We start from the raw sequence: 19,544 nt of genomic DNA, 5'->3' as shown, positions 1-19,544 counted from the left end.
CCGGGGCAGGAGCACCGTCCTCCTGTTGAGGTGGGGGCTTTGCTTCTGCTCAGGTCTCCCTGTCTGGTGTCGTCCTGAGGGACAGCGGTGATAAATGGTCACCAGGCTCCCCAGTAACGCTGCTCCCCACCATGGCGTCCCATCCCCATCCTGTGGGAGTCACTGTACTGGCCGTAGGCTGGGCCTGCTCGGGCCCCTGCTGGCCCTCAGGGCTGAGCCAGCTGGGACACCTGGCTTCCGTGGGGACTCAGGGCCGGGAGACAGGAAGAGCTTAGCGGGTAGCTCTCCCTTGGGCTCATTTCCCGCAGAAGCACAGACCCACACAGGCTGGGGGCTGCAGTCCAGAGCTCAGGCAACCTGTCACCTCGGCAGGCCCTCAGGGGAGGGGAACAAGCAGACAGCAGGCTGCTGTGGCTTCTGCCCCATCGGAGCAGTAGCGAGCTGCCCAGAGGAGGGCTCGGGCGCATCCCACTGCATGTGTGACAGCGGCCTTGGCCAGGGCCACTCCCCAGACGGGCAGTGCAGGCTCAGGGATGCTGCACCGGGGGGCACCGAGGCACAGGGCCTGGGGCAGCCCCGGTGCTGTGGGGAGGGGTGGCGGAGCGGAGAGGATGAGCAGGAGCCCGGCCGCCGGCGGCTGGGGAATGTGCACCATTTAAGGAAGGCAGCGCGCTCCGCTCCCGCAGCAGCAGGTCTGTATACAGTCACCGAGGTCCCGCCCGCTGCTGTCAGCGCTGTCGCCCGTGCGGCCCGGCCCGGGGCCTGCGGCAGGAGGGCAGCACTCCTTGGGCCCGGCTCCCAGGTCACCTGAGGCACCGTGGTGGGCGCCCCCGCACGGTCCCAGGTGATGGGCAGAGAGGAGCAGCAGGCGGGCGCTAAGGAGTGGCGACTCGTCTTTATTACAGCTCTGTACAGCCGCTCACGGCCACACGGGGACAGGTGCGGCTGCTAGGAGGCCTGGCTGCTGCTCCACCGCGGGAGGGGACCGTGTCGCGTCGAGGAGGGCACAAGCGCAGTGAGACACTGCCGTCTGAGTGGCAGGGCACGTGGGGCGGGCTCAGCGGGGACTACTGGACAGCGAGGCCAGGGCTCTGGCTTTTGGAAACAGGCCAAAGGTGGAGTCACGGGCCCGGCCCGGGGGACAGGAGGGTACAGCAGAGACCAGGGGGACTGCGGCTCCTCCCCACTGAGGAGGAGATGGTGACAACACGAGCTCTTGCCATGCAGGATGCCACGTTAGTCAAGACACCTGGCAGACGCGCCCTGGCCAGGACATGGCCCGGGAGGGTGGACAGGGCTGGAGCCCCAGGCCCAGGTGTCGTCTACCCCAGGGACCGGGCAGGGCGACAAGGCTGCTGGGCACGCATCAGCCCAGCAATGGAGCCCACACCCCCCGCCCTGCTTGTGCCCGGTCCCTGGCAGCTCTAGTCCCGCCCGTTCTCATTGCTGGCACCCTCGGGCCGCCGCAGCTTCTCCACCTGCTCGTTGATCTGCCCATCCCCGCCCCGGCGGTCCTCCCTCTGCACCCCCAGCACATCCTCCTCGTCGGCGTGGCCCACGTCGTCATCCTCCTCATCCTCTTCGTCCTCCCTCTTCTCCTCCTCGCCCTGCACCTCCATCCGCACCTGACCCTTCACGTCCACTGTGCCCTCGCCCTCCTCCTGGGGGCCCAGCAGGTGGTAGGTGGCTGTGGAGCCCTCGGGGCTGTGGCTCTCCTTCCCGGGCGAGGGTGACGTGGACTCATTGCTCACAGGTGAGATGTCGCTGCTGCTGTGATGGTTGGCAGCCGCAGGGCTGGAGGGTGACGGCGACTTGACGGGGATCTGCCAGGAGGGGATCTTCGGGGCTGACGGCGACGGTGGGAACTGCCTCCTGGTGGAAGGAGGGAGAAAGGAGACGCTGCAGAGGTTGGTGGCTTGGTGACCTTGGCTCCAGCAGCTAAGATGCTGACAGAAAGGCCCTGCATTGCCTGTGACCACGGTGCTGTCCCCACTTCCACCCAGGCCAGGTGGGAGCTTTTTCTATGGCCTGGAAAAGGTGGCAGCAGGGACCCTAGTGCCCAGCCTGTGCTTGAGGGTCAAGGACATCAGCACCCAAGGGTGACCGCAGAGCACTTCACCAGCCCCTGTGGCTCAGGCTTTTGGGAGGAAAGGGCCAGCTCTGTCTGCTTCGGTGCCCACGCGGCCCAGGAGGGCCTCGCAGGTCAGCCTGGCCATGGCTCCAAGAGAAGCTCAGTGACACGCGGCCCGCCTCCACCTGAGCCAAGGAGACAGACCCCAAGCCCTGTCCCTGGGCTGCCACTGTCTCCCAGCACTGCACTCGGAGGCAGTCCCTTTCCCCCAACGCCCCGATGACGCACATCACTCTTGTGTCATGGCAGTGACACAGATCCAGCTGTAGCCTCCTTGCCCGTGTCTCCCACCACGGAGGAGCCATCTCTTAGATTCTGTACAATCGGGGCACAGAAGTCCCCCAGCAACAAGCCCAGGGAACCCCTAAACTGGGCCACAGTATCAGAGACCTGTTCCTTGCCTCAGGGGATCTGAAGGTAGGCCGAGGCCACCAGCCCCCTCCCAGGCCTCTCTACTGCTGTCCACCTCCCATATCTCCCAGGGAACCAGCAGGGGCCGTGAGCAGTCACCATGGCCAACAGGACATCCTGTAGGAAGACAGAGCTTCGAATCCAGGACGGGCTTGAACTGAGCAGGACATGGCAGCAGCCTACAATGGTGGGCGCACTGCTAAACATGTGCGCACTGCTAAACACGTGCGTGTCCCTACAGAGGGACAACAGAGAGAACAAGGGAGCTGGCAGGGGCGGAGAAGGACACCACAGAGCTCGCCACTAGTGACACTGGGGGGGACTTGCTCTGGGCACAGCTGTCACTGGGTCACTGGGGCTCAGGAAGGACAGCAGAGCCGCCATCATCCTCGCTCAGAGGCCACACTGTCCTCTCTTCCTGGCCAGATCTCACAGCCCAGGGACCTTAGTGCTTCCAAACCCTTGTGGGTGCCACAGACTGTCACCGTCCTGGTGCGAAGGAGCTTCCAGGGTGGGAGAGTGCAAGTCCCTTGGGCTCCACACCCCGTGCCAAAGGCCTCGTTGCTCAGGCACCACAGGGTCCCCCCTGACTGCAGGCTACTCGGAGCGTAGGCCTTGCCTCCTACCGATTCAAAAGCAGCCCTTTCAAGGAATTAATCTCCGCTTTGAGTTCGCTGATGTTCTGGGACTCCAGGATCCAGTTGGTAGACGTGGTGGCCTGGAACCAAAGTGCAGGGAGCACAGGTCAGAGCATGTGGGCAGCTGCAGCTTGGGAGGAGGCTCTTCCTGGGAGGACCCTAAAACAGGCTCACCCACACCAGACACCTGGTGACGTGAGGAAATCATCATGCATTTTCAGGGGACACTGGTGTCACGGGTGTGACAGACACTGCTTTTTTTTTTCTTTTTAGAGACACTGCTTTCTGCAGTAGGACCTGGTGTGACAACTGGGGGACAGGCACCATCACTGTGCCAGCTGCACCCTAAAATCAGATCTGGCCCCCTTCCAAGAAAGATCACCAGCACATGCACTAGTGTGTGGTGTGGAGGCCACCTTGGGGTGTCAGGAGGCCAGGCAGCATCCCGTGGCCTCTGGCTCTTTGGGGCTGTGTGCAAAGCCACCTTCACAGGTGGCTTAAACACGGCCTCTCTGGGCTAAGAAATGGGTGGAACAGCTGAGGAGTCATCCCTGGAGAGGGCCCAGGGACACGGCCCTATCATGCATGCCATGACGTCATCTCCTGGACACTCTTCACCTCGAGCAAAGCCTGCTGCGATGGATGGGAAGGAGAAGCAAACCCAGCATCCCTGAGGCCAGAAATAGGAATGGGGACCATGCCCTGGGCCTCGGGCCACCTGTGCTGTCAGCAAACGCCTACATCGACAGGCGAGATGGGGCCTCTGTGGGTGGCCCCAGGACACCCGTGCAGGCGGAAGCCCTTGGTGGGGCCGTGACTCCAGGAGGAGTGGGCAAACGCCACCACCTCGGCTGTCCCCGAGGGGTCCCCACGCCAGAGCACCAGATACCAAGGGCCTGGAGCCACTGTTCTGGCTTCGCGGAGACCTTGAAAGCTGCTGCAGCCCATTAACAAGGGAACAATTTCCACCACCGGCCTACAAAGGACTCGGATTTCCAAACGCACATGGTGCCAGATGCCAGGATTTAGAAATAAAATCTGACATCTGGGGCTTTTTAGCCAGTCTCTTTAAAAACAGTTGTAGAAAACTCACAGCCTTCAGTTTTATGTAGGTTTTTTAATTACTTAAGGCTCTTCTTTTTAATTTTTTACAGTGCTCCAGTAGGAGTTGGGAAGCCAGATATAAAAACTTACATTACAGCTGAGAAAACACAGCTCCGAGCCCCAGCTTTATGGGTAACTAAAGCCCTTGCACATGTGGGGTGGCTGCCAGGCCGGGACCCAGCTCTGGCACGGGGAGCAGGCGGGGGTCAGCCAGGCCGCCGCCTTCGCACGGGGCAACATGTGGTCTTAATCTGAATGCGTGAGGCCTGGAAACAGTTTTCCAATTTCCGGATTGGCTGCTGGCTGATCCAGAAGATAATGGGGAGAGGCTGCTTCGTGCCCGCCCGCCTGTGGGAAGCCTCGGCCTCAGGTGCTGGAGAAGGAGCAGGCAGCACTTGTGTGGGTTGGGTGGCAGAGGGGGTGCACAGGGACCCTAGCACCCCTGGAAATGGAAGATGCCCTTGTTCCCGGTTGTACAATATAGTTGGGCGATGGGGTGGCTTCTGCCACAGTAGCTTGGGCAAAACCCTCAGAGGATGTCATGGAGCCACCAGGCCACCCCCTCCTGTGCCCCACCTGTCTAAGCCAGCACCTCAGGGAAGATGCTGTCACCAACCCACAGAACCCTGGGCTGCTGTCCTGGAAGCTGGCTGCCACCGGCGCTGTTCCATGCACATAGCAGCGCAGTGAGGCAGGTGCCCCAAAGCCCCCTCATAGGTAAGGAAGACTCTGAGAAGGTAAGCAGTGCGCCCGCGTCACCCAGCAGGCAGCCGGGCACAGGCTTTACCCCAGGCACTGAGCCACAACCCGCCGCTGCCAGGACTGCTTCGACTTCAGCCTTGGGGCGTGGAAACTGCCTCAGCCAGTCCTGGCTCATGGATTTCCTGGGCCTGGAAACCTGTGTGGAGGGCTCACCGTGCCCTGCGCTTACCTGGAATCGGTCCTGCAGGGCTGTGCCTGCACCCTAACTTGCAGGCAGAGACGTCCCCACCTACAGTGATGGTCTCTATCCGGTGAGGGTGGGGCTGCCACAGGCAGGTGGTGACAGGAAGGACAGCCTCCGTGGGCAGAGGCCACCCCCAACACACAGCCTGTGCGAGACGTCCTGGGCTGGGGGTCTGGTGTGCAGGGACAAGTACCTTGGCGGTGGCCAGCTCATGGGACAGCTCCTGGACTTTCTGTTGCTGCTGCCTCAGCAGCTCTTGGACGGAGGCCAGCGTTGTCTGCACCTGCATCACTGGGGAAGAAAGCATGGTGCTAGTCAGTGGCCACATGAGTGCCGCCACATGGACTTGTGTGCTGGCCCTGCCGTGCCCTGGCGATGTATGTGGGCCCTGTCGATCCCCTCGCCATGGCCAAGCGGCAGCTCGGGGGATGCCTCCTGTCCCAGGGTCACAGCTTAGGCCTTGCCACAGCCAGGAGTGCTAAGAACCTATCTGGTCCTCGCCATCTGCCCCACTGCAGGACCCCAGGCCTCACACCATGATGCAGGCATCCAGGGCCGGCATCAGCAGGACAGGTGCACAGAGGACTCTGGGGGACTCCACAGTGGTGCCCCAGGGGACACAGACTCTTGTCTGGAAAGGAGCTCTCGTGCCTGCCTCCAGGTTTTCAATTCAGAGCCTCACCTGGTAAACAAGTTTAGAAAAGAGAGAAGACACCTCTGGCGCGACAGGTCCCAGCTAATCTGGGCCATCGCTGGGGCAGTGGGTAATGAAGGCTGGCCCCGTGGAGTCAATGACAGAGGAGGTGGCCAGGGTCCCCGGAGCCACAGTAATTACAGACTCTCTTGACCTTGCATAGGATTCTTAGGGGGAAGGGGGAAAATCATTGAAAACCCCCCTGAAAACCTCATAGAAGCAGAAATTAAAAATGAACTTTACAGCCCTTAGAAAGGCTGTCATTTTATTCCCCTTATTAATATTCTGAGGTTGGGAGCCTTTCCGTAAAAACATAATTAATTGAGGCCGCGCCGACAGTAAACAAGCAATTTCAAATTAAACCGAAATGACGGCGGCTTCATTTGCAAATGTGAACAGATTCTCAGAGCAGATAAATGAAGTCACCACGTAAAGTGGAGACGGAGGAGCGGGTGGGGGCCGGGAGGGCCGCGGGACAGGCTTTGAGGGTGACTTGATGGAATCATTAATCTTTACCTGTCTGGGCCACACTGCCACTCAGCTCGGAGAGACTCGCCGCCATCCTCTCCAGCTGCTTCCTGTCCTCGCGGCCACCCAGGATGAGGGGCAGCAGGTACTTCTGCAACGAACGGGTGGAGGAGCGGTATGCACGCTGCCTGTCTCCCACATCTGCCGCCCAGCGTCCCCTTGCCCCTCCTGGGTGGGAGTCCCGCACACCCCGTCAGTGAACAAGATGCTCTAGAAGTTACAAGACTATGACTATGACAACATGGGCAATTCTGCCTGGAGAAGGACAAGCGCCAGAAGGGAGCAGGGGCCAGGAAAGCCCGTTTGTCTGTCTGTCTGCCCGTCTCTCTCTGTCTCTGCAGTGCTGGATGGCGCCCAGGATGCTCTGGCTTGCACCCCACCCAGGCTCCTCCCCAGCCCGAGGAGAAGCAGTATGTCCACCGGGATGGAGGAGCCTTGGCTCTTTCACTTGTCGGAGTGCCACGGTGACACTCCTACGACAGGACGTTTGAATTCTACCCTAAAAGCTGAAGCAAAAGGGGAGGGGGTACAAGAAACGGTGCCCTTGGTGGCCTCTGACTCTTCTAACACTCTGAACCTCACGAGTGACCAACTGTCACACCCAGTCAGAAACAGATGATGAAGAGTAAATGCACAAGGGCCAGGGATTTAGCTCAGCCTGTAAGTGCCTGCTTTGCAAGCGCATGGTAGTGAGTTTGATTCCCGGTGCCGATTTTTAAAAAAGGAGTAAATGCACAAAATCCGGAACCAGTCCTTCCACCAGGGGACAAGTGGTTTTCCGGCTGCTGAGGCACAGCCTGCAGGGCAGCGCTGAGGCCACCAGCTCAGGACCTGCAGAGGGCGGTGGGTCCACCACCGTGGAATGGTGGCCCTGAGTGAGCACAGTTCGACCCACCAGTCTTGGGAGGCCAAACTTTGGGCCCCAGCTAGGAAGGAAAAGACGGAAACTTCTCCATTAAGGGTCGGGTACAGGGGAGGGAAAGGGCTCTCACAGAGGTTTGTGGGAGAAGTCATTTCGAGGGCGCCTCCTAAGTGAAGATCATCATTTAGCATATGTAGAGAGGCATTTTCTATTCTGCAAAGTGCTTTTCAGCCACCGTGTGAGTTATTACCCACGACTGAGGCGAAACTCATCAAATGCAGCCTGACGTTTCAGGTGGAAAATTTCCTAAGGATGAAAGTCAAGAAACCCTCAGAGCAGAACCAGCTACAGGCTCTACCTCTGGGTCAGAGGTGACGAGGGCAGATGCACATTCATTCACACCCAGCCCAAACGGGCATGGACCTATGGACCTACAGAACAAGACAGCAGCTTCTTACCCACCCTTGCTCCATCGCGTGCTCTGTCTTTATTTTTATTTTTATTTTTAAGAAACTACTAACAGAAGTTCTAGAAATTCTTGGGTCACTTTTGTGATTGACCATTTAGGTGTCTCTTTTCCTTTAAAGCAGAGGCAGGAGACCTCCTCCATGGAAACGGGCAGCGACAGCTGTGTGCCATTCAAACCCGTGTCTCAGGTTCCATCGGGTCTCCCCAAGACCATGTGTGGTACTGGGTGCTGCCCATAGCTGGGACCCTCACCTGAGAATTCCATGTCGTGTCTTTCTGTCTGTGGCCATGACCTGAAAGGGGCAGTGGCTCAGAGGGACAGGACACAGGACACTTGGCTTCGCATTTCAGCGTGGGAACTTCCAATGCCAGCAAGAGCTGTTCCGCTTTTAGATTTTCTTCCTTCCCCTCTCCTGTGCAGGAGACTGAACCTGCGATCCATGAGCTACATCTGCAGTACCCCCTCTCTGCTTTAAGTTTTGAGACAGAGTCTCTAAATTGTCCGGGCTGCAATCCTCCTGTCGTAGGGTTACAGTGGGATTAGGTGTACACCACCACGCTCAGCTGGCCAGCAGCTTTCATGCTATGTCACAAAGTGAGATCCTGCAGGTGTGAGGTCTGGACACATTTTGCATGCTAGAAGTTACAATAGCAAGACTGGGAGTCCATTTAGGTCCTTTTAAAAAAAGCCACCAAAGTCCGGCACAGATTAGCACACCTATAAATCCAGTGATTCAGGAGGCTGAGGAAGGAGCATCTTGAGTCTGAGTCCAGCCTCAGCAATATAGACACTGTCTTAAAACAAAACTTAATAAGAAAAGGCTGTGAATATAACTCAAGGAAAGAGCACCTGCCTAGCAAGGGTTCTATCCCCAGAGTCTCAGAAGAGAAAAGGCTTCTCTCCAAAGAGAGCAGATATGGATCTGGGATCCAGCATAGCTCTGCACCTCTTAGAGGACACAGGCATTTTGCTGGTCCCCAGGAACAGGGCGCTCACTGGGCTGGGGCCTGCAGCCCAGAGCAGAGCTCCGCTTCAGGCAGCTGATGAGGAAGCCAGATGATCCCACACGATACAGACACCAAGCCACCCACGGAGGGGAGGAGGCCCCAGGACGACCTGGGGCTCCCCGAGCTGGCTGACCACTAAGAGCAAGGATGTGGCAGCGTGCTCCCAGGATGTTCAGCAGAGGGCAGGAGGGGGCACCATGGCCTCATCCCTGGAACCCCAGCACAGCCGTGCCCCTCAGCATGGCAGCTCAGCCTCACCTACTCAGCCTCCTCGGAACGCCTGTGTCGGCTGTACTCAGGCTGACTCCTTAACCAAAGCCTGCCTTTTCCCTGGTTTTTCTGAGACAGCATCTCTCCACGTAGCCCAGGCTGGCCCTGAACTCACAATCCTCCTGTGTCAGCCTCCCAGGTGTCAGGATTTCAGCCCAGCTAACAGCCTCTTTTACGGCACCCTCTCACATCATTTATGGAATACTAGACTGCAGTGACTAAGGCTGCGGCGGCAGATTCTGTGTCACTGGACAAGCCGACTATCCTAAGCTCTGTCCCTCAGAGACAGGGCTGGGTTGCCCAGCCAGCTGGCTCCCGGGCCCATACTTTAACTACTGAGTTCCTGCATCCGTAGTGAGTTTACAGTCGCTGTATGCCAGGCACCGCTGAGTAGCTGAGCCAGGCTGCCAGGCATGGGCTGGGAGTAGGGCAACTGTGCCTGCTGCGCCCTGCAGCCCGGGGGCAGCAGCAGCACCCACCCCCCCACCAGGGAGTGGAGAAGGGTGGAAGGCAGGGGGTGGCAGGACACAGCCCCGAGGCCCTGGAGCACAGCTTACCTTGTAGAGCTGGTGAAACCCAAACGCGATTCCAGCCAAGATGATGGCCAAGGCACCGTAGTCTCGCCACCGGGAACCTGCGGGGCCTGCAGGAGCCAAAAACAGAGTTAGGAGGCAGCCCGGGGTCCTTCCAATGTGACGGTCGGAAACACCAGCTCAGCTCTGTCCCCTCCTGTCCCCTGCTCCAGAACCATCTGCTGGGCTGACTGTGTACTGCAGGGTGGAGGTGTCCAGCAGGGGCCGAGTCCTCAGCCTGAAGACAGAGGGCAGCAGCCAGGTGGAGACCCACATGGCCTACACGCAGGAGCACAGACCTAGAGCCGCTGACATGAGTATACTCTGTGCACACACAGCTACACACACCAGGGCAGGGGCCGTGTGAACCTGACCTCCTGACTCTGCTCACACACACTGAGAAGACACAAGTCTGCCAAGGCAGTTTCAGAGAGTGCACAGGACATGACCAGGCCTAAAATCCTAGCGCTCTGGGAGGCTGAGGCAGGAAGATGAAAAGGTTGACTGTCCTAGTCAACTGGGACACTTAAATCTTAAAATACAAAATATAAAAGGTTGGGGATATAACTCAGTTAAAGGCTCTGGGTGCAATGCGCAGTGGAGGGGAAAATAAAACCACCAACCAAGACCGGAGACACGAGTCGGGGTGAGGAGCCAGGGGTCAGGACATCCTAGGGCGGCAGAGGCGGCCAGAGTGCAAAGGAAGCCGGGCCACTGTGGGCCGGGTGAGCGCCACAGGCCCTGCTCTTGGAGAGCACAGCACGCGGGGCAACACTCAGGTCCTCTGGGCACAGGGGCTGGGCGACATGCTCAGATCTCTAGGTTAAGACGGCAACGTCAGGGCACCTCCAAGGGCACGTTCTAGGCAAGAGGAAGCAGAGGCAGGAGAGTGGGAGCTCTCCCTCAAGGAGCCCCAGAGGTCAGAGGGCCTGGGCTGGGACAGGCCATAGAGCACATCCAGGAAGGCTCGAGAGTCACCTGGCATTGCAGTCGCAATGGCACAGGTCCTAGACTGGCTCCTTCAGACCGGCGGGCACAGCGTGCTCATCTGTGGTTTCTTTGTAGTCAACCATTGTCCCAAAAATGTTCACTGGGAAATTCCAGGAGAAATTGCTACGCTTGAGACTGTTGTACGTAGTGTGATGTACCCTCAGCTACCCAGCTGCCCTGCTCAGGCCATGTGCCCTGCCTTGGTCCAGCGTATCCATGCTGTATTGCTACCCACCACAGTCTCTCGGTAGCCATCTGGGTTATTAGTGGTGCTTGTGGTTGGGTTGTCCTTCTTTAACTTAATACTGTATCTCACCAAGAATGAGACCAGGCCTCACATTACTTTTTGCTCCAAAAGATGCCTTAGGGCCCTTTTTCAGAGGATGTCTCATTTTTTCACACTCAACAATCACAATTTATTCATGTCCTGCTGCTGATGACCTTCAGTTCCACGCTGCCCGCTCCCCTTCCCTCCCGCCCCCAGTTGGTAACTCTCTGCTCTCCATATGGCAGCTGCCATACGTACTGTACCATCATTTTAAGTGAATTGAAAAAGTAAAAACTTTGTTTACAGCGTTTGTGTGTGCTTTTGTTTTTTATGCTCTATGTTGTATATCTGTGTCAGAGACACGTAAGACTCACTGTCAAACTTACAAACCAGTCTGACTTTTGAATGTTCTGGAACGGAATTCCTTTGCAAGGCGTGGATAGTCATGCCCTCCTATTCTAAAACATCGTCAGACTCTCTGAAGCCTGAATTCTGGCCTGAATTTTTGTTTTGTTTTTTTGGTTTCATTTTGTTTTTCAGACAGGGTCTCGCTGTAGTTCAGGCTGGCCTATAGTTCGGTGATCCTCCTGCCTCAGTTTCACAAGTGTTGACATTACAGGCATGTGTCACTGTGCCTAGCCTGGCCTGACTTTCTTGGGACTCCATTTCCTGTAGAACCAGGGGCTCCAGCCCCCATGCCCAGTGAGAGAGCTCTCCTTGGCCAGGGATACAGCTCAGTGGCACAGCAGCTGCCTGGCAAGCACAAGGTCGTGAGTTTGAGTTCCAGTACTCCCCCCAAAAAAGAGCTCTCCTTAAGTGCGCACTCCCTGTCCCTGTCCCTGTTTGCGGGACCCTGGCGACAGAGCTGGCGGTGACGGGATCCCATGAACTCTTCACCCGAGTCACAGGTGAAGGTGAGGCTCTGGCAGGTGAGGCTTCACTAGGTTTCCATTAAATCAAGTGTTAATGAAGACAGGAGAGGCAACAAAAGTGATGGCAGTTAGGAACCATGGTCCCGGGGCTGGGGACACAGCTCAATGGCACAGCGCCTGTCAGGCAAGCGCGAGGTCCGCAGTTCAATCCCCAGTACTCAAAAACAAGAATGACAGATGGCCATGCAAAACGACGGAAAACTGTAGTCACCAAAATTCAGAAAGCATTTCTCTGCTTCCCAAGTGCGTTACACGCAGTGCATGACGCACTGACTCGTGGAGGTCGCGCCAGACACCACACGTGCTCCTCATCACGTGCACATGCTACTCACACGTCCTGTCTGCCTCCAACAGGGTGCTCGGCCGCAAGTCCCCAGTCCACCTGTTCTCGTCTGAAGGCGCCCACTTGGATATTGATACTTATTACAATTTACATTCTCATTTACTTTAAGCATAAACATCAATAATTTTATTTATATTTAATTATGTATTAGCACTACTATTTTATAATTCAGCATGCTTATCACACGTTACCACTAAACACACCTGCCCGGCTGATGATCTTAATTGGGGCTTATTTTCCGGTGAGGTCTTATTTTCAGGGAAATATGGTAACGTCCCCAAAGCGCAAGGGCAGAGATGCTGGCAATTTATATGCCTAGGAAATGCTCAAAATGCTTCCTTTAGGTGAAAATTCATAGTATGGAAAGAAAAATGATCTGCTGAGATTGCTAAGATCAACAGTACAAGCTGGGTGTCAGCCCAGCACTCAGCAGGCTAAGACAGGAAGACTGCCCCAAGTTCAAAGCCAGCCTGGGCTACATGAGAGACCTCATCTTTAAAAAAAAAAAAAACAGGTATAGTAAAACCTTTTGAGCGCAGGACCATATTCACGGAGCCTTGCAGTGGTGGAGTGTCACGGGTTTTTGTCGCCCTTGCTGTGCTAACCTCCTCACCATGAGTGCCTGCAGGAGCGGAACAGTACTGGGAGTAACACGATGCAGGTTGCGGGCACATTCACCCGCGTCCTGTGGACGAGGGGCCTGGCGACCCAAACACCACTGCTCCTGAGCCAAATGCTCCTTGCCGGGGACAGGAGGACTCTGGGCTTTGTGCACACAGTTCGCAAAGTGCTTCGGAGCCAAAGCTGGCCTAAGCTCACAGGGACCCGCTTCCCTTCTCATGCCCCGGCCCTGCCACCCCCAGGCCGCCTGCCTCTGCCTCCTCCCAGGCCTCACCATCAGGCAGGGCATGCACTGCAGTGCTGCTGGGAAACTGTGAGGGAGGCGGGGCCCTGCGTGGGCAGGTGGGAGCAACAGTTCCCTGAGGCTCTCGGGAGGTGACTCATCCCAGGAGGCAAAGAGCCTCAAAGAGCTAGAACTAGAGATTACATTCAAGCCAGCCGCTCCCCTGCTAAGGGGGTAAAGAGGTACGGACAGCGATCCACGCATACTCACATTCTAACAGCGATCCTGAAACAGCGGAGCACTACTCTGCCATGCAGAAGGCTAAACCTGCGTCATGCAGGAAAATGGAGGCACCTTGAGACTGTATTAGCAAGTAAATCAGACACAAAGCTTAACGGTCTCATGGTTTCTCCTGTGAGAAACCCAAAGTATGAATAAATTAAAGACCAAAACAAGAGATGAAGGTAACTCATTCAGGATGATGAACTCCTGTGGGGTCCAGGTCTTGCTGCAGGCAGCAAGGACACCCCAGTCCTTCCCAGACACGGGCACATCCCTGGCCAGAAAGGCAGCAAGGAAATAAGGGAAAATGTCAAGAAATGGAAGGAGGGCAGGGGACAGGGAAGTGAGAGGAAGGCGGTATGCCGGGTACACACACCAGCTCCCCACGATGGACAAAAGCATCATGCATTGCAAACAGGCGCTAGTACAAACAGAAACTACCTTAAACAAGGAGACAAGCGGGGGCTGAGACCCTCTCCCTGGCCTGCACGGTACACAACCCAGGCCTGCAGATTCCACGCAGGACCAGGCGGTTCCCCATACGGCTTGGCCCTTTCCAGTCTCAAAACCATCCCAAACATTTGGCCTCCCCCAGTGGCCAGCTACCGGCTTGGTTTTACATATTCTGTATAGGCAGCACATGCACAAGCTTCCTCCACCACCAGCAGCCACGGTTCACAGTTTCATGCTTACCATTCCAGAGAATTTTTATGCACAGGTAAGGTAGTGCAGATGCACTTTATCTTCCTCCTCTTTCCACCATCTCAACCTTCTTTTTCTATGGCTGTGTACTATTCCATTTAGCCTGTTCCCTGCTGGTGGCCACTGAGCATGAGTCCAGTCTTTAACGCAACTGCAGTGACATGTGGCAGCTCCCAACAGGACGCCTGCAAGCCTTGGCACTCCTGGGAGCGGGTGAGCAGAGATGAGCCTGCCACACTGCCCCCTGGCATCTGAGCATGGCCCCAGCCGTGACATGCAGTCACAGCGAAGTTCCTGCATGTGACACCGGGAAAAGGGGCGGCTCTACCATCCTCATCTGCGCTGAGCTCATGTCAGTCGAGGCCCAGTGCCTTGCGCTCGGTGCTTCCTGCTCAGCGTGCTTGATCGCTTTCCCTTCTAACTTTCACGGGACTTTGTGCAGTGGAGGCAGTACCCTTTGTGACACAAATCCTAAACACTTCTGGTGCATTTCTCCTTGGGTTTGCTGTGGTTGTCCGTGACAGGCAGTTCTTGTGTCTAATTTATCTCAATCTACTCCTGTGGGTTCTAGGTCTGTGCTGCAGGCAGCAAGGACACCCCAGTCCTTCCCAGTACTGGTGTATCCCTGGCCAGAACACCACCTCGGTGGGGTGAGCATGTGTCACCTGTCATGGACAGCACAACTCAGTAAACAGAAGTGCTGAGCTCACCACAGGAGGTGGATCCTGCACCCCGGCCCAGGACCTGAGTGCTATTCGGGCTTCCTTTGTCCTCTTTCTCTCCTGGGAAGGTTGCGTGGCCATCACTGAAGAAAGTCACATCCACACCACGACTCCGGCCCGTGCAGCCCCAGTCCTCCGAGGATGCTCCACAGCGGCCTGCACTCACACATCCCTCGCACTGCCGATTCTCTGATGCCCACTAACCCCCCTGGACCCCGAGAGCCCCAGAGCGGCTACATGCCACACCTGTGTGCTTCTTGCAGCTCAGCCGTGTTACTGTGACATCCTGAGTGGTCAAGGCCAGGAGCCGGGCTGCCGGCTGCTGCCCCGTCCCAGCACCGCCCTTCCAGCCCGAGGCGCTGGGGACACCTGTGGTTCCCGCTGGTGCACCCTTCACCCCTCACTGCCGCTGCGCTCCTGCCAGGCTCTCGCTAAGAACATTTTATTGCCCCCTGGTTTTCATTATTAATGAAAAGGGACCAGAATGATCTTTCCTAAAGTTCAGAGAGTCTATAAAGACAAGAAGCTGAAATGCCATTTTACTCGTTCTGGAGATGTGTGATACAATTCTGTCTTGTAGCAAAATGAAGAGGAAAACTCAGATGGAAATGACTCTTCACTGCATGGCTTCTGGGCAAGGTTCCCACAAATCCCCCCGAGGCCCCCCACTGGCCCAGCCACCGCTCCACCTGGCTCATTCCCCTGCCCACTCCAGGGCTGAGTTCCTCAAGTCCTCGGCAGAACTCGCCGGGCCCAGAGCAGGGATCCCGGGTGCCAGGGTGGGCCTGGCTGGGCAGGAGGGAAGCAGGCAGCGCGAGCTGCTGAAACACTGCGGCGGCTCCCAGGGCAATGCCGGCCTGCGGCAGACCAGGCATAGACAGGGTGCAGGCCAGGGTCTGCGAGGCCAGGTCACAGCCCCTCCAGGCCCTCCTACCACAGGACCAGGAAGAGCGACAGGGCATAGCACCCCGGGACTCAGGATTGGAGGCAGCTTGGCCCCTAAGGCTCAGTGGTCAGCAGGTTGAGGACGCAGCTCTGCCCCAAAGTCACCTCTTTCATGAGACCAGGGACAGTCGACTGTGGCAGTGACAGCTGCGTACAACAGAGTATTTCTGGGACTGCCGGGCCATGGGTGAAATGCTCTTCAAAACCCCTCGGCTCCCCTCACCTCCCGGGCAGCTCAGCTGGAAGGCCACAGTGGCACTGGCCAGGCTGGGAAGGGGGCTGTGTCCCCACGGCTCCTTAACCATTCACAAAGCCCATAACGCTCCACTTCCTGAACTTTTCTTTAACAATTTCTTTAACTTTTTTTTTTTTTTTTTTTTTTTTTTTTTTTTTTTTTGTCTTTTTCCTTTTTATCGGTATCGGGGATCGAACTCACGACTGCCTGCTTGCAAGGCAGGCACTTATGCCGCTGAGCTAAATCCCCAGCCCCCAATTTCTTTAACTTTGAGCTGTGTCCATCAGGACATTCTTCAGCAGATGAGAACAGACAGGGGTGGGGGAAAAGGCACATGCAGAGCTGGGCACTGCGACAGCCGAACAGTGGGCAGTGAAGCTGTGCTCTGCTGAGACAGCACACCCTAGTGCGTGCTAGCGACCTGTGGGGCAAAACATCACATTCTCAGCAGGGCTGGCAGCCTAACCCTGGCAGGGCAGTGGCACTGGCAAGGCACTGTGGCCTCTCCTCACTGCCCACAGTGGCAGGCCTAGCTCCTCAAAGCAGCCACCTTTGTTAGGTGCCACCGAGACTCAGACAGGAAGATGCCTCCCCTGCGGCGGCTCCCGGACAGAAGGCAGTACATGAATTAGTGCCTGCTTCAGCATGCAGTGCCGGGCCCATGGAGGGGCCAGGCCAGGGTGGTGTGGGGTACGCTGTGGCTGTGGCTGCCCGCAGGCTTCAGAAGGGCCAAAGCACAGGGGGCAGAGACCAGAAGCAGAACAGTGTGCTCGAGGCACAAGCGTGGGACAGTCAGACGGCAAAGACCCAATGGCTGCCCAGTGGCTGTCACACTCAAGATCAGAGTCTGGTTTTACATGGACGCCCTGTGACAGACAGTCTTGCCCATCTCCTGTGTGATGCCATCAGTGGTGTCATCCTTAGGCAGGAAGGACACTGGGCAGCATATCCATAGCCCCTTCTCCACACATTAAAAAATATGAGCTCTTAACCGGTATGGCAGCACATGACTGCTATCCCAGCACTCAGAGGCTCGGGCAGAAGAAGCACTGGGAGTCCAAGGCCTCACTGGGCCACACAGTGAGTTCAAGGCAGCCTGAGTAGCATATAGTAAGATTCTATCTGAAAAACAAGACAGTGAAAAGAAAAAGAGCCCTGGGCCTGGGATGTACCTCAGTGATACAGCACTTGCTTGGCATGTGTGAGGACTCAAGTTTGGTCCCCAGCCAGATGCAACAGGAGGCTGAGGCAGGAGGATCACCCTGAGCATGAGAATTTGACACCAGCCTGCCCTGTTAATAAGCTGATAGGGATTAAGAAGAATCGACTGATTTTTAACAAACATATCAATGTAATTCTGTGGAGATAATCTCTACAATAACGGTGCTGGAACAACTGAGTATCTGTATGAAAATAACTGAACTCTGACCCTCACTGAACACTACCTACTAACAGTAACTCCAAATGGCCAAAGGAAACCAAACCCTGCAGTACAGTGAGCTCCATTACACCCACTCAGAACCCATCTGCACTCAGAACCTGAGAATGCTGGGTTTTGGTCAGAATATGGGGCAATGGAACGCTCACACATCGGGCAGGTGCAGACCGGCCCCTGCCCTTCAGAAGTTGGGTGAGCCATTCTTACAAGGGTAAGCACAGCTCACACGTGACCAGGCCAGCCTCTCCTAGGTGTTTACCCCCAAGAAATGAAAGCGGGCATGCACACCAAAGCCGGCACATGAGTGTTCCCAGAACCTTTACAATCACGGCCACCAACAGGAGGAAGCCAAAGCTGGATGGAGGAAACAAACCAATCTGTCCCTGTGCAGCGAAGGGGCCAGCAAACCGCCCACAGGCAGCTCCCACCTCCACCTCCTCACTCGCCGAGAGCACGGGCTGCACTGAGGGGCTGTGGCGAGAAAAGGGAACAGAGGAAGTCAGCGAAGGGATGCAGGCGAGGGTGGGAAGAGAGGAGATGGAAGGGAAAGAGGACAGGATGGGCCAAAAGATGGATGTGGCTTGTGGCATCTTATGCAAGAGGTATTTCTTCCAAAATAAAATGTCTGCTGAGCCCTGGAACACAACTCAGCAATAAAAAAGAATAGTCCCTGTCTCTCCAGCAGATCACACTCACAAGCATTATGTTCAGGACCCAGACTGCACGTGTGTGGCTCCACTTACACGAAATGTGTTGAAAAGCAGAGCAGCGTGACAGAGTGGGCTGCAGTGAACAGGAACCAGAGGCAGGGATGGCCTGGGCCAAGGCCCAAGAAACGTGTCAGGGTCAGGGAGACAGAGGTTCTGTGCTGCGATTGGACAATGCGGTTATGTGAGTTAAGTGAGTTACAACACATCTGTGCAACTAATGGAGTTGCACACTTAAAAAGTGAAAATCCCTACTGCAAGTTGTATTTCAAAACTGCTAATTAAAAGAAAAGAAATAAGAAGGATCCAGAAATATGAAATTACCACATGTAATTTGGCAACTCCACTCCTAGGTAGGTTCCCCAAGAGGGATGAAAACACATGCCCACCCAAACTGCACACCAATGTTCTTAGCAGCAGGATTTATATTAGCCACAACAAGACATGCCACTGATGGTGTGTCTCAGTGGGACAGCACTTGCCTGGTATGCGTAAGGCCCAGGGTTCAGTCCCCAGCACCAAAACCAGACCAAAAGCAACAACACCTAAACACTGGACTGGTAGACAAAACGAGGTTTATTCACACAATGGATACTACACAGCAAGGAAACGGGATAAGGTGCTGATACATGTATACACGGATGAACATCAAAATTACTATCTCAAGCAAAAGAAGCTGAGCTCAAGAGATCATGTACTCTACATTCCACTTTCCAGAAACATCCAGAAAACAAATATACAATGATGGAAAATAGATCGGTGGTTGACTAGGATATGAACGGGGATTAACAGTATCCTGACTCAAAGGATCTTGGGAGCTAAGGGGTGTGAAAGTGCTCAAAAGCTGTATTGTGGTACCATTTATGGTAAAATTCCTAAAAATCACCAACTTGCATAGTTGAAATGGAAGTTTAATGGATGCAACATACTTTAGTAGCTTTGTTTCTTAAATATTTTTTTAAAAAATTATCTTAGTTACTTTTCTCATTGCTGAGACAAAATGCTTGACACCCAAAGTTAAAGGGTAAAAATCATTCTGTTGGGTCCTTTGCTCTTGATTCTCAGCATAGATCTGGCTAAAAGCCCCAATGGTAGCAGTGCCACCACCTGCTTTCAAGTCATTTCTGCAAGATTAACTAGTCTGCTGCCTTTACTCTTGGTCTCAGGCAATGTCTCTGGACAGGAGCAAAATGAAGACAACTTTCTGCCAAGCCATAACACACATCATCTGGAGCCCAGCAGCCAACGAAGTGTCTCCCAGCAGAAACCTCTTGAGTCTGGTCTTTACCAGCAGGATTCCTACTAGCCTTCCAGGCTTCTGAACTCTGACCAGAGTCTCCCATAGAGAACAGCCTAAGGCATCCAGCTCTACTTTTTCAGCTAGCATACTCAAATGTTTCCAAACACTTCCCACAAGCCAGTCTCACAGGATTCCAAACCACATGGTATAATCACAGCAAGAACCCCACCTCTGGTACCAAATTCTGTCTTAGTTACTTTCTTG

At 55.5% G+C, this 19,544-nt stretch overlaps 1 protein-coding gene across 2 annotated transcripts in view; it reads right to left on the bottom strand.

The window, feature by feature from the left end:
* Positions 1 to 876: 876 nt before the first annotated feature.
* Pex14 (peroxisomal biogenesis factor 14) overlaps positions 877 to 19,544 on the bottom strand; it is a 142,241-nt gene continuing 123,573 nt past the window's right edge. For both annotated transcript variants that reach the window (XM_003471210.5, XM_005004367.4), the window contains exons 5-9: positions 9,618 to 9,703; positions 6,441 to 6,543; positions 5,424 to 5,521; positions 3,169 to 3,260; positions 877 to 1,872 (exon numbers count right to left, since the gene is read on the bottom strand). In XM_003471210.5, coding sequence (XP_003471258.2) covers positions 1,425 to 1,872; positions 3,169 to 3,260; positions 5,424 to 5,521; positions 6,441 to 6,543; positions 9,618 to 9,703 — 827 coding nt within the window. In that variant the 3' untranslated portion in view covers positions 877 to 1,424. The remainder of the gene's footprint in view (positions 1,873 to 3,168; positions 3,261 to 5,423; positions 5,522 to 6,440; positions 6,544 to 9,617; positions 9,704 to 19,544) is intronic.

The sequence above is a fragment of the Cavia porcellus genome, unplaced genomic scaffold (assembly GCF_034190915.1).
Source record: "Cavia porcellus strain 051 isolate PalLab524CR breed Dunkin Hartley unplaced genomic scaffold, mCavPor4.1 scaffold_25, whole genome shotgun sequence".
Classification (NCBI taxonomy): Eukaryota; Metazoa; Chordata; class Mammalia; order Rodentia; family Caviidae; genus Cavia; species Cavia porcellus.
This window is presented reverse-complemented; position numbering and strand designations above follow the sequence as displayed.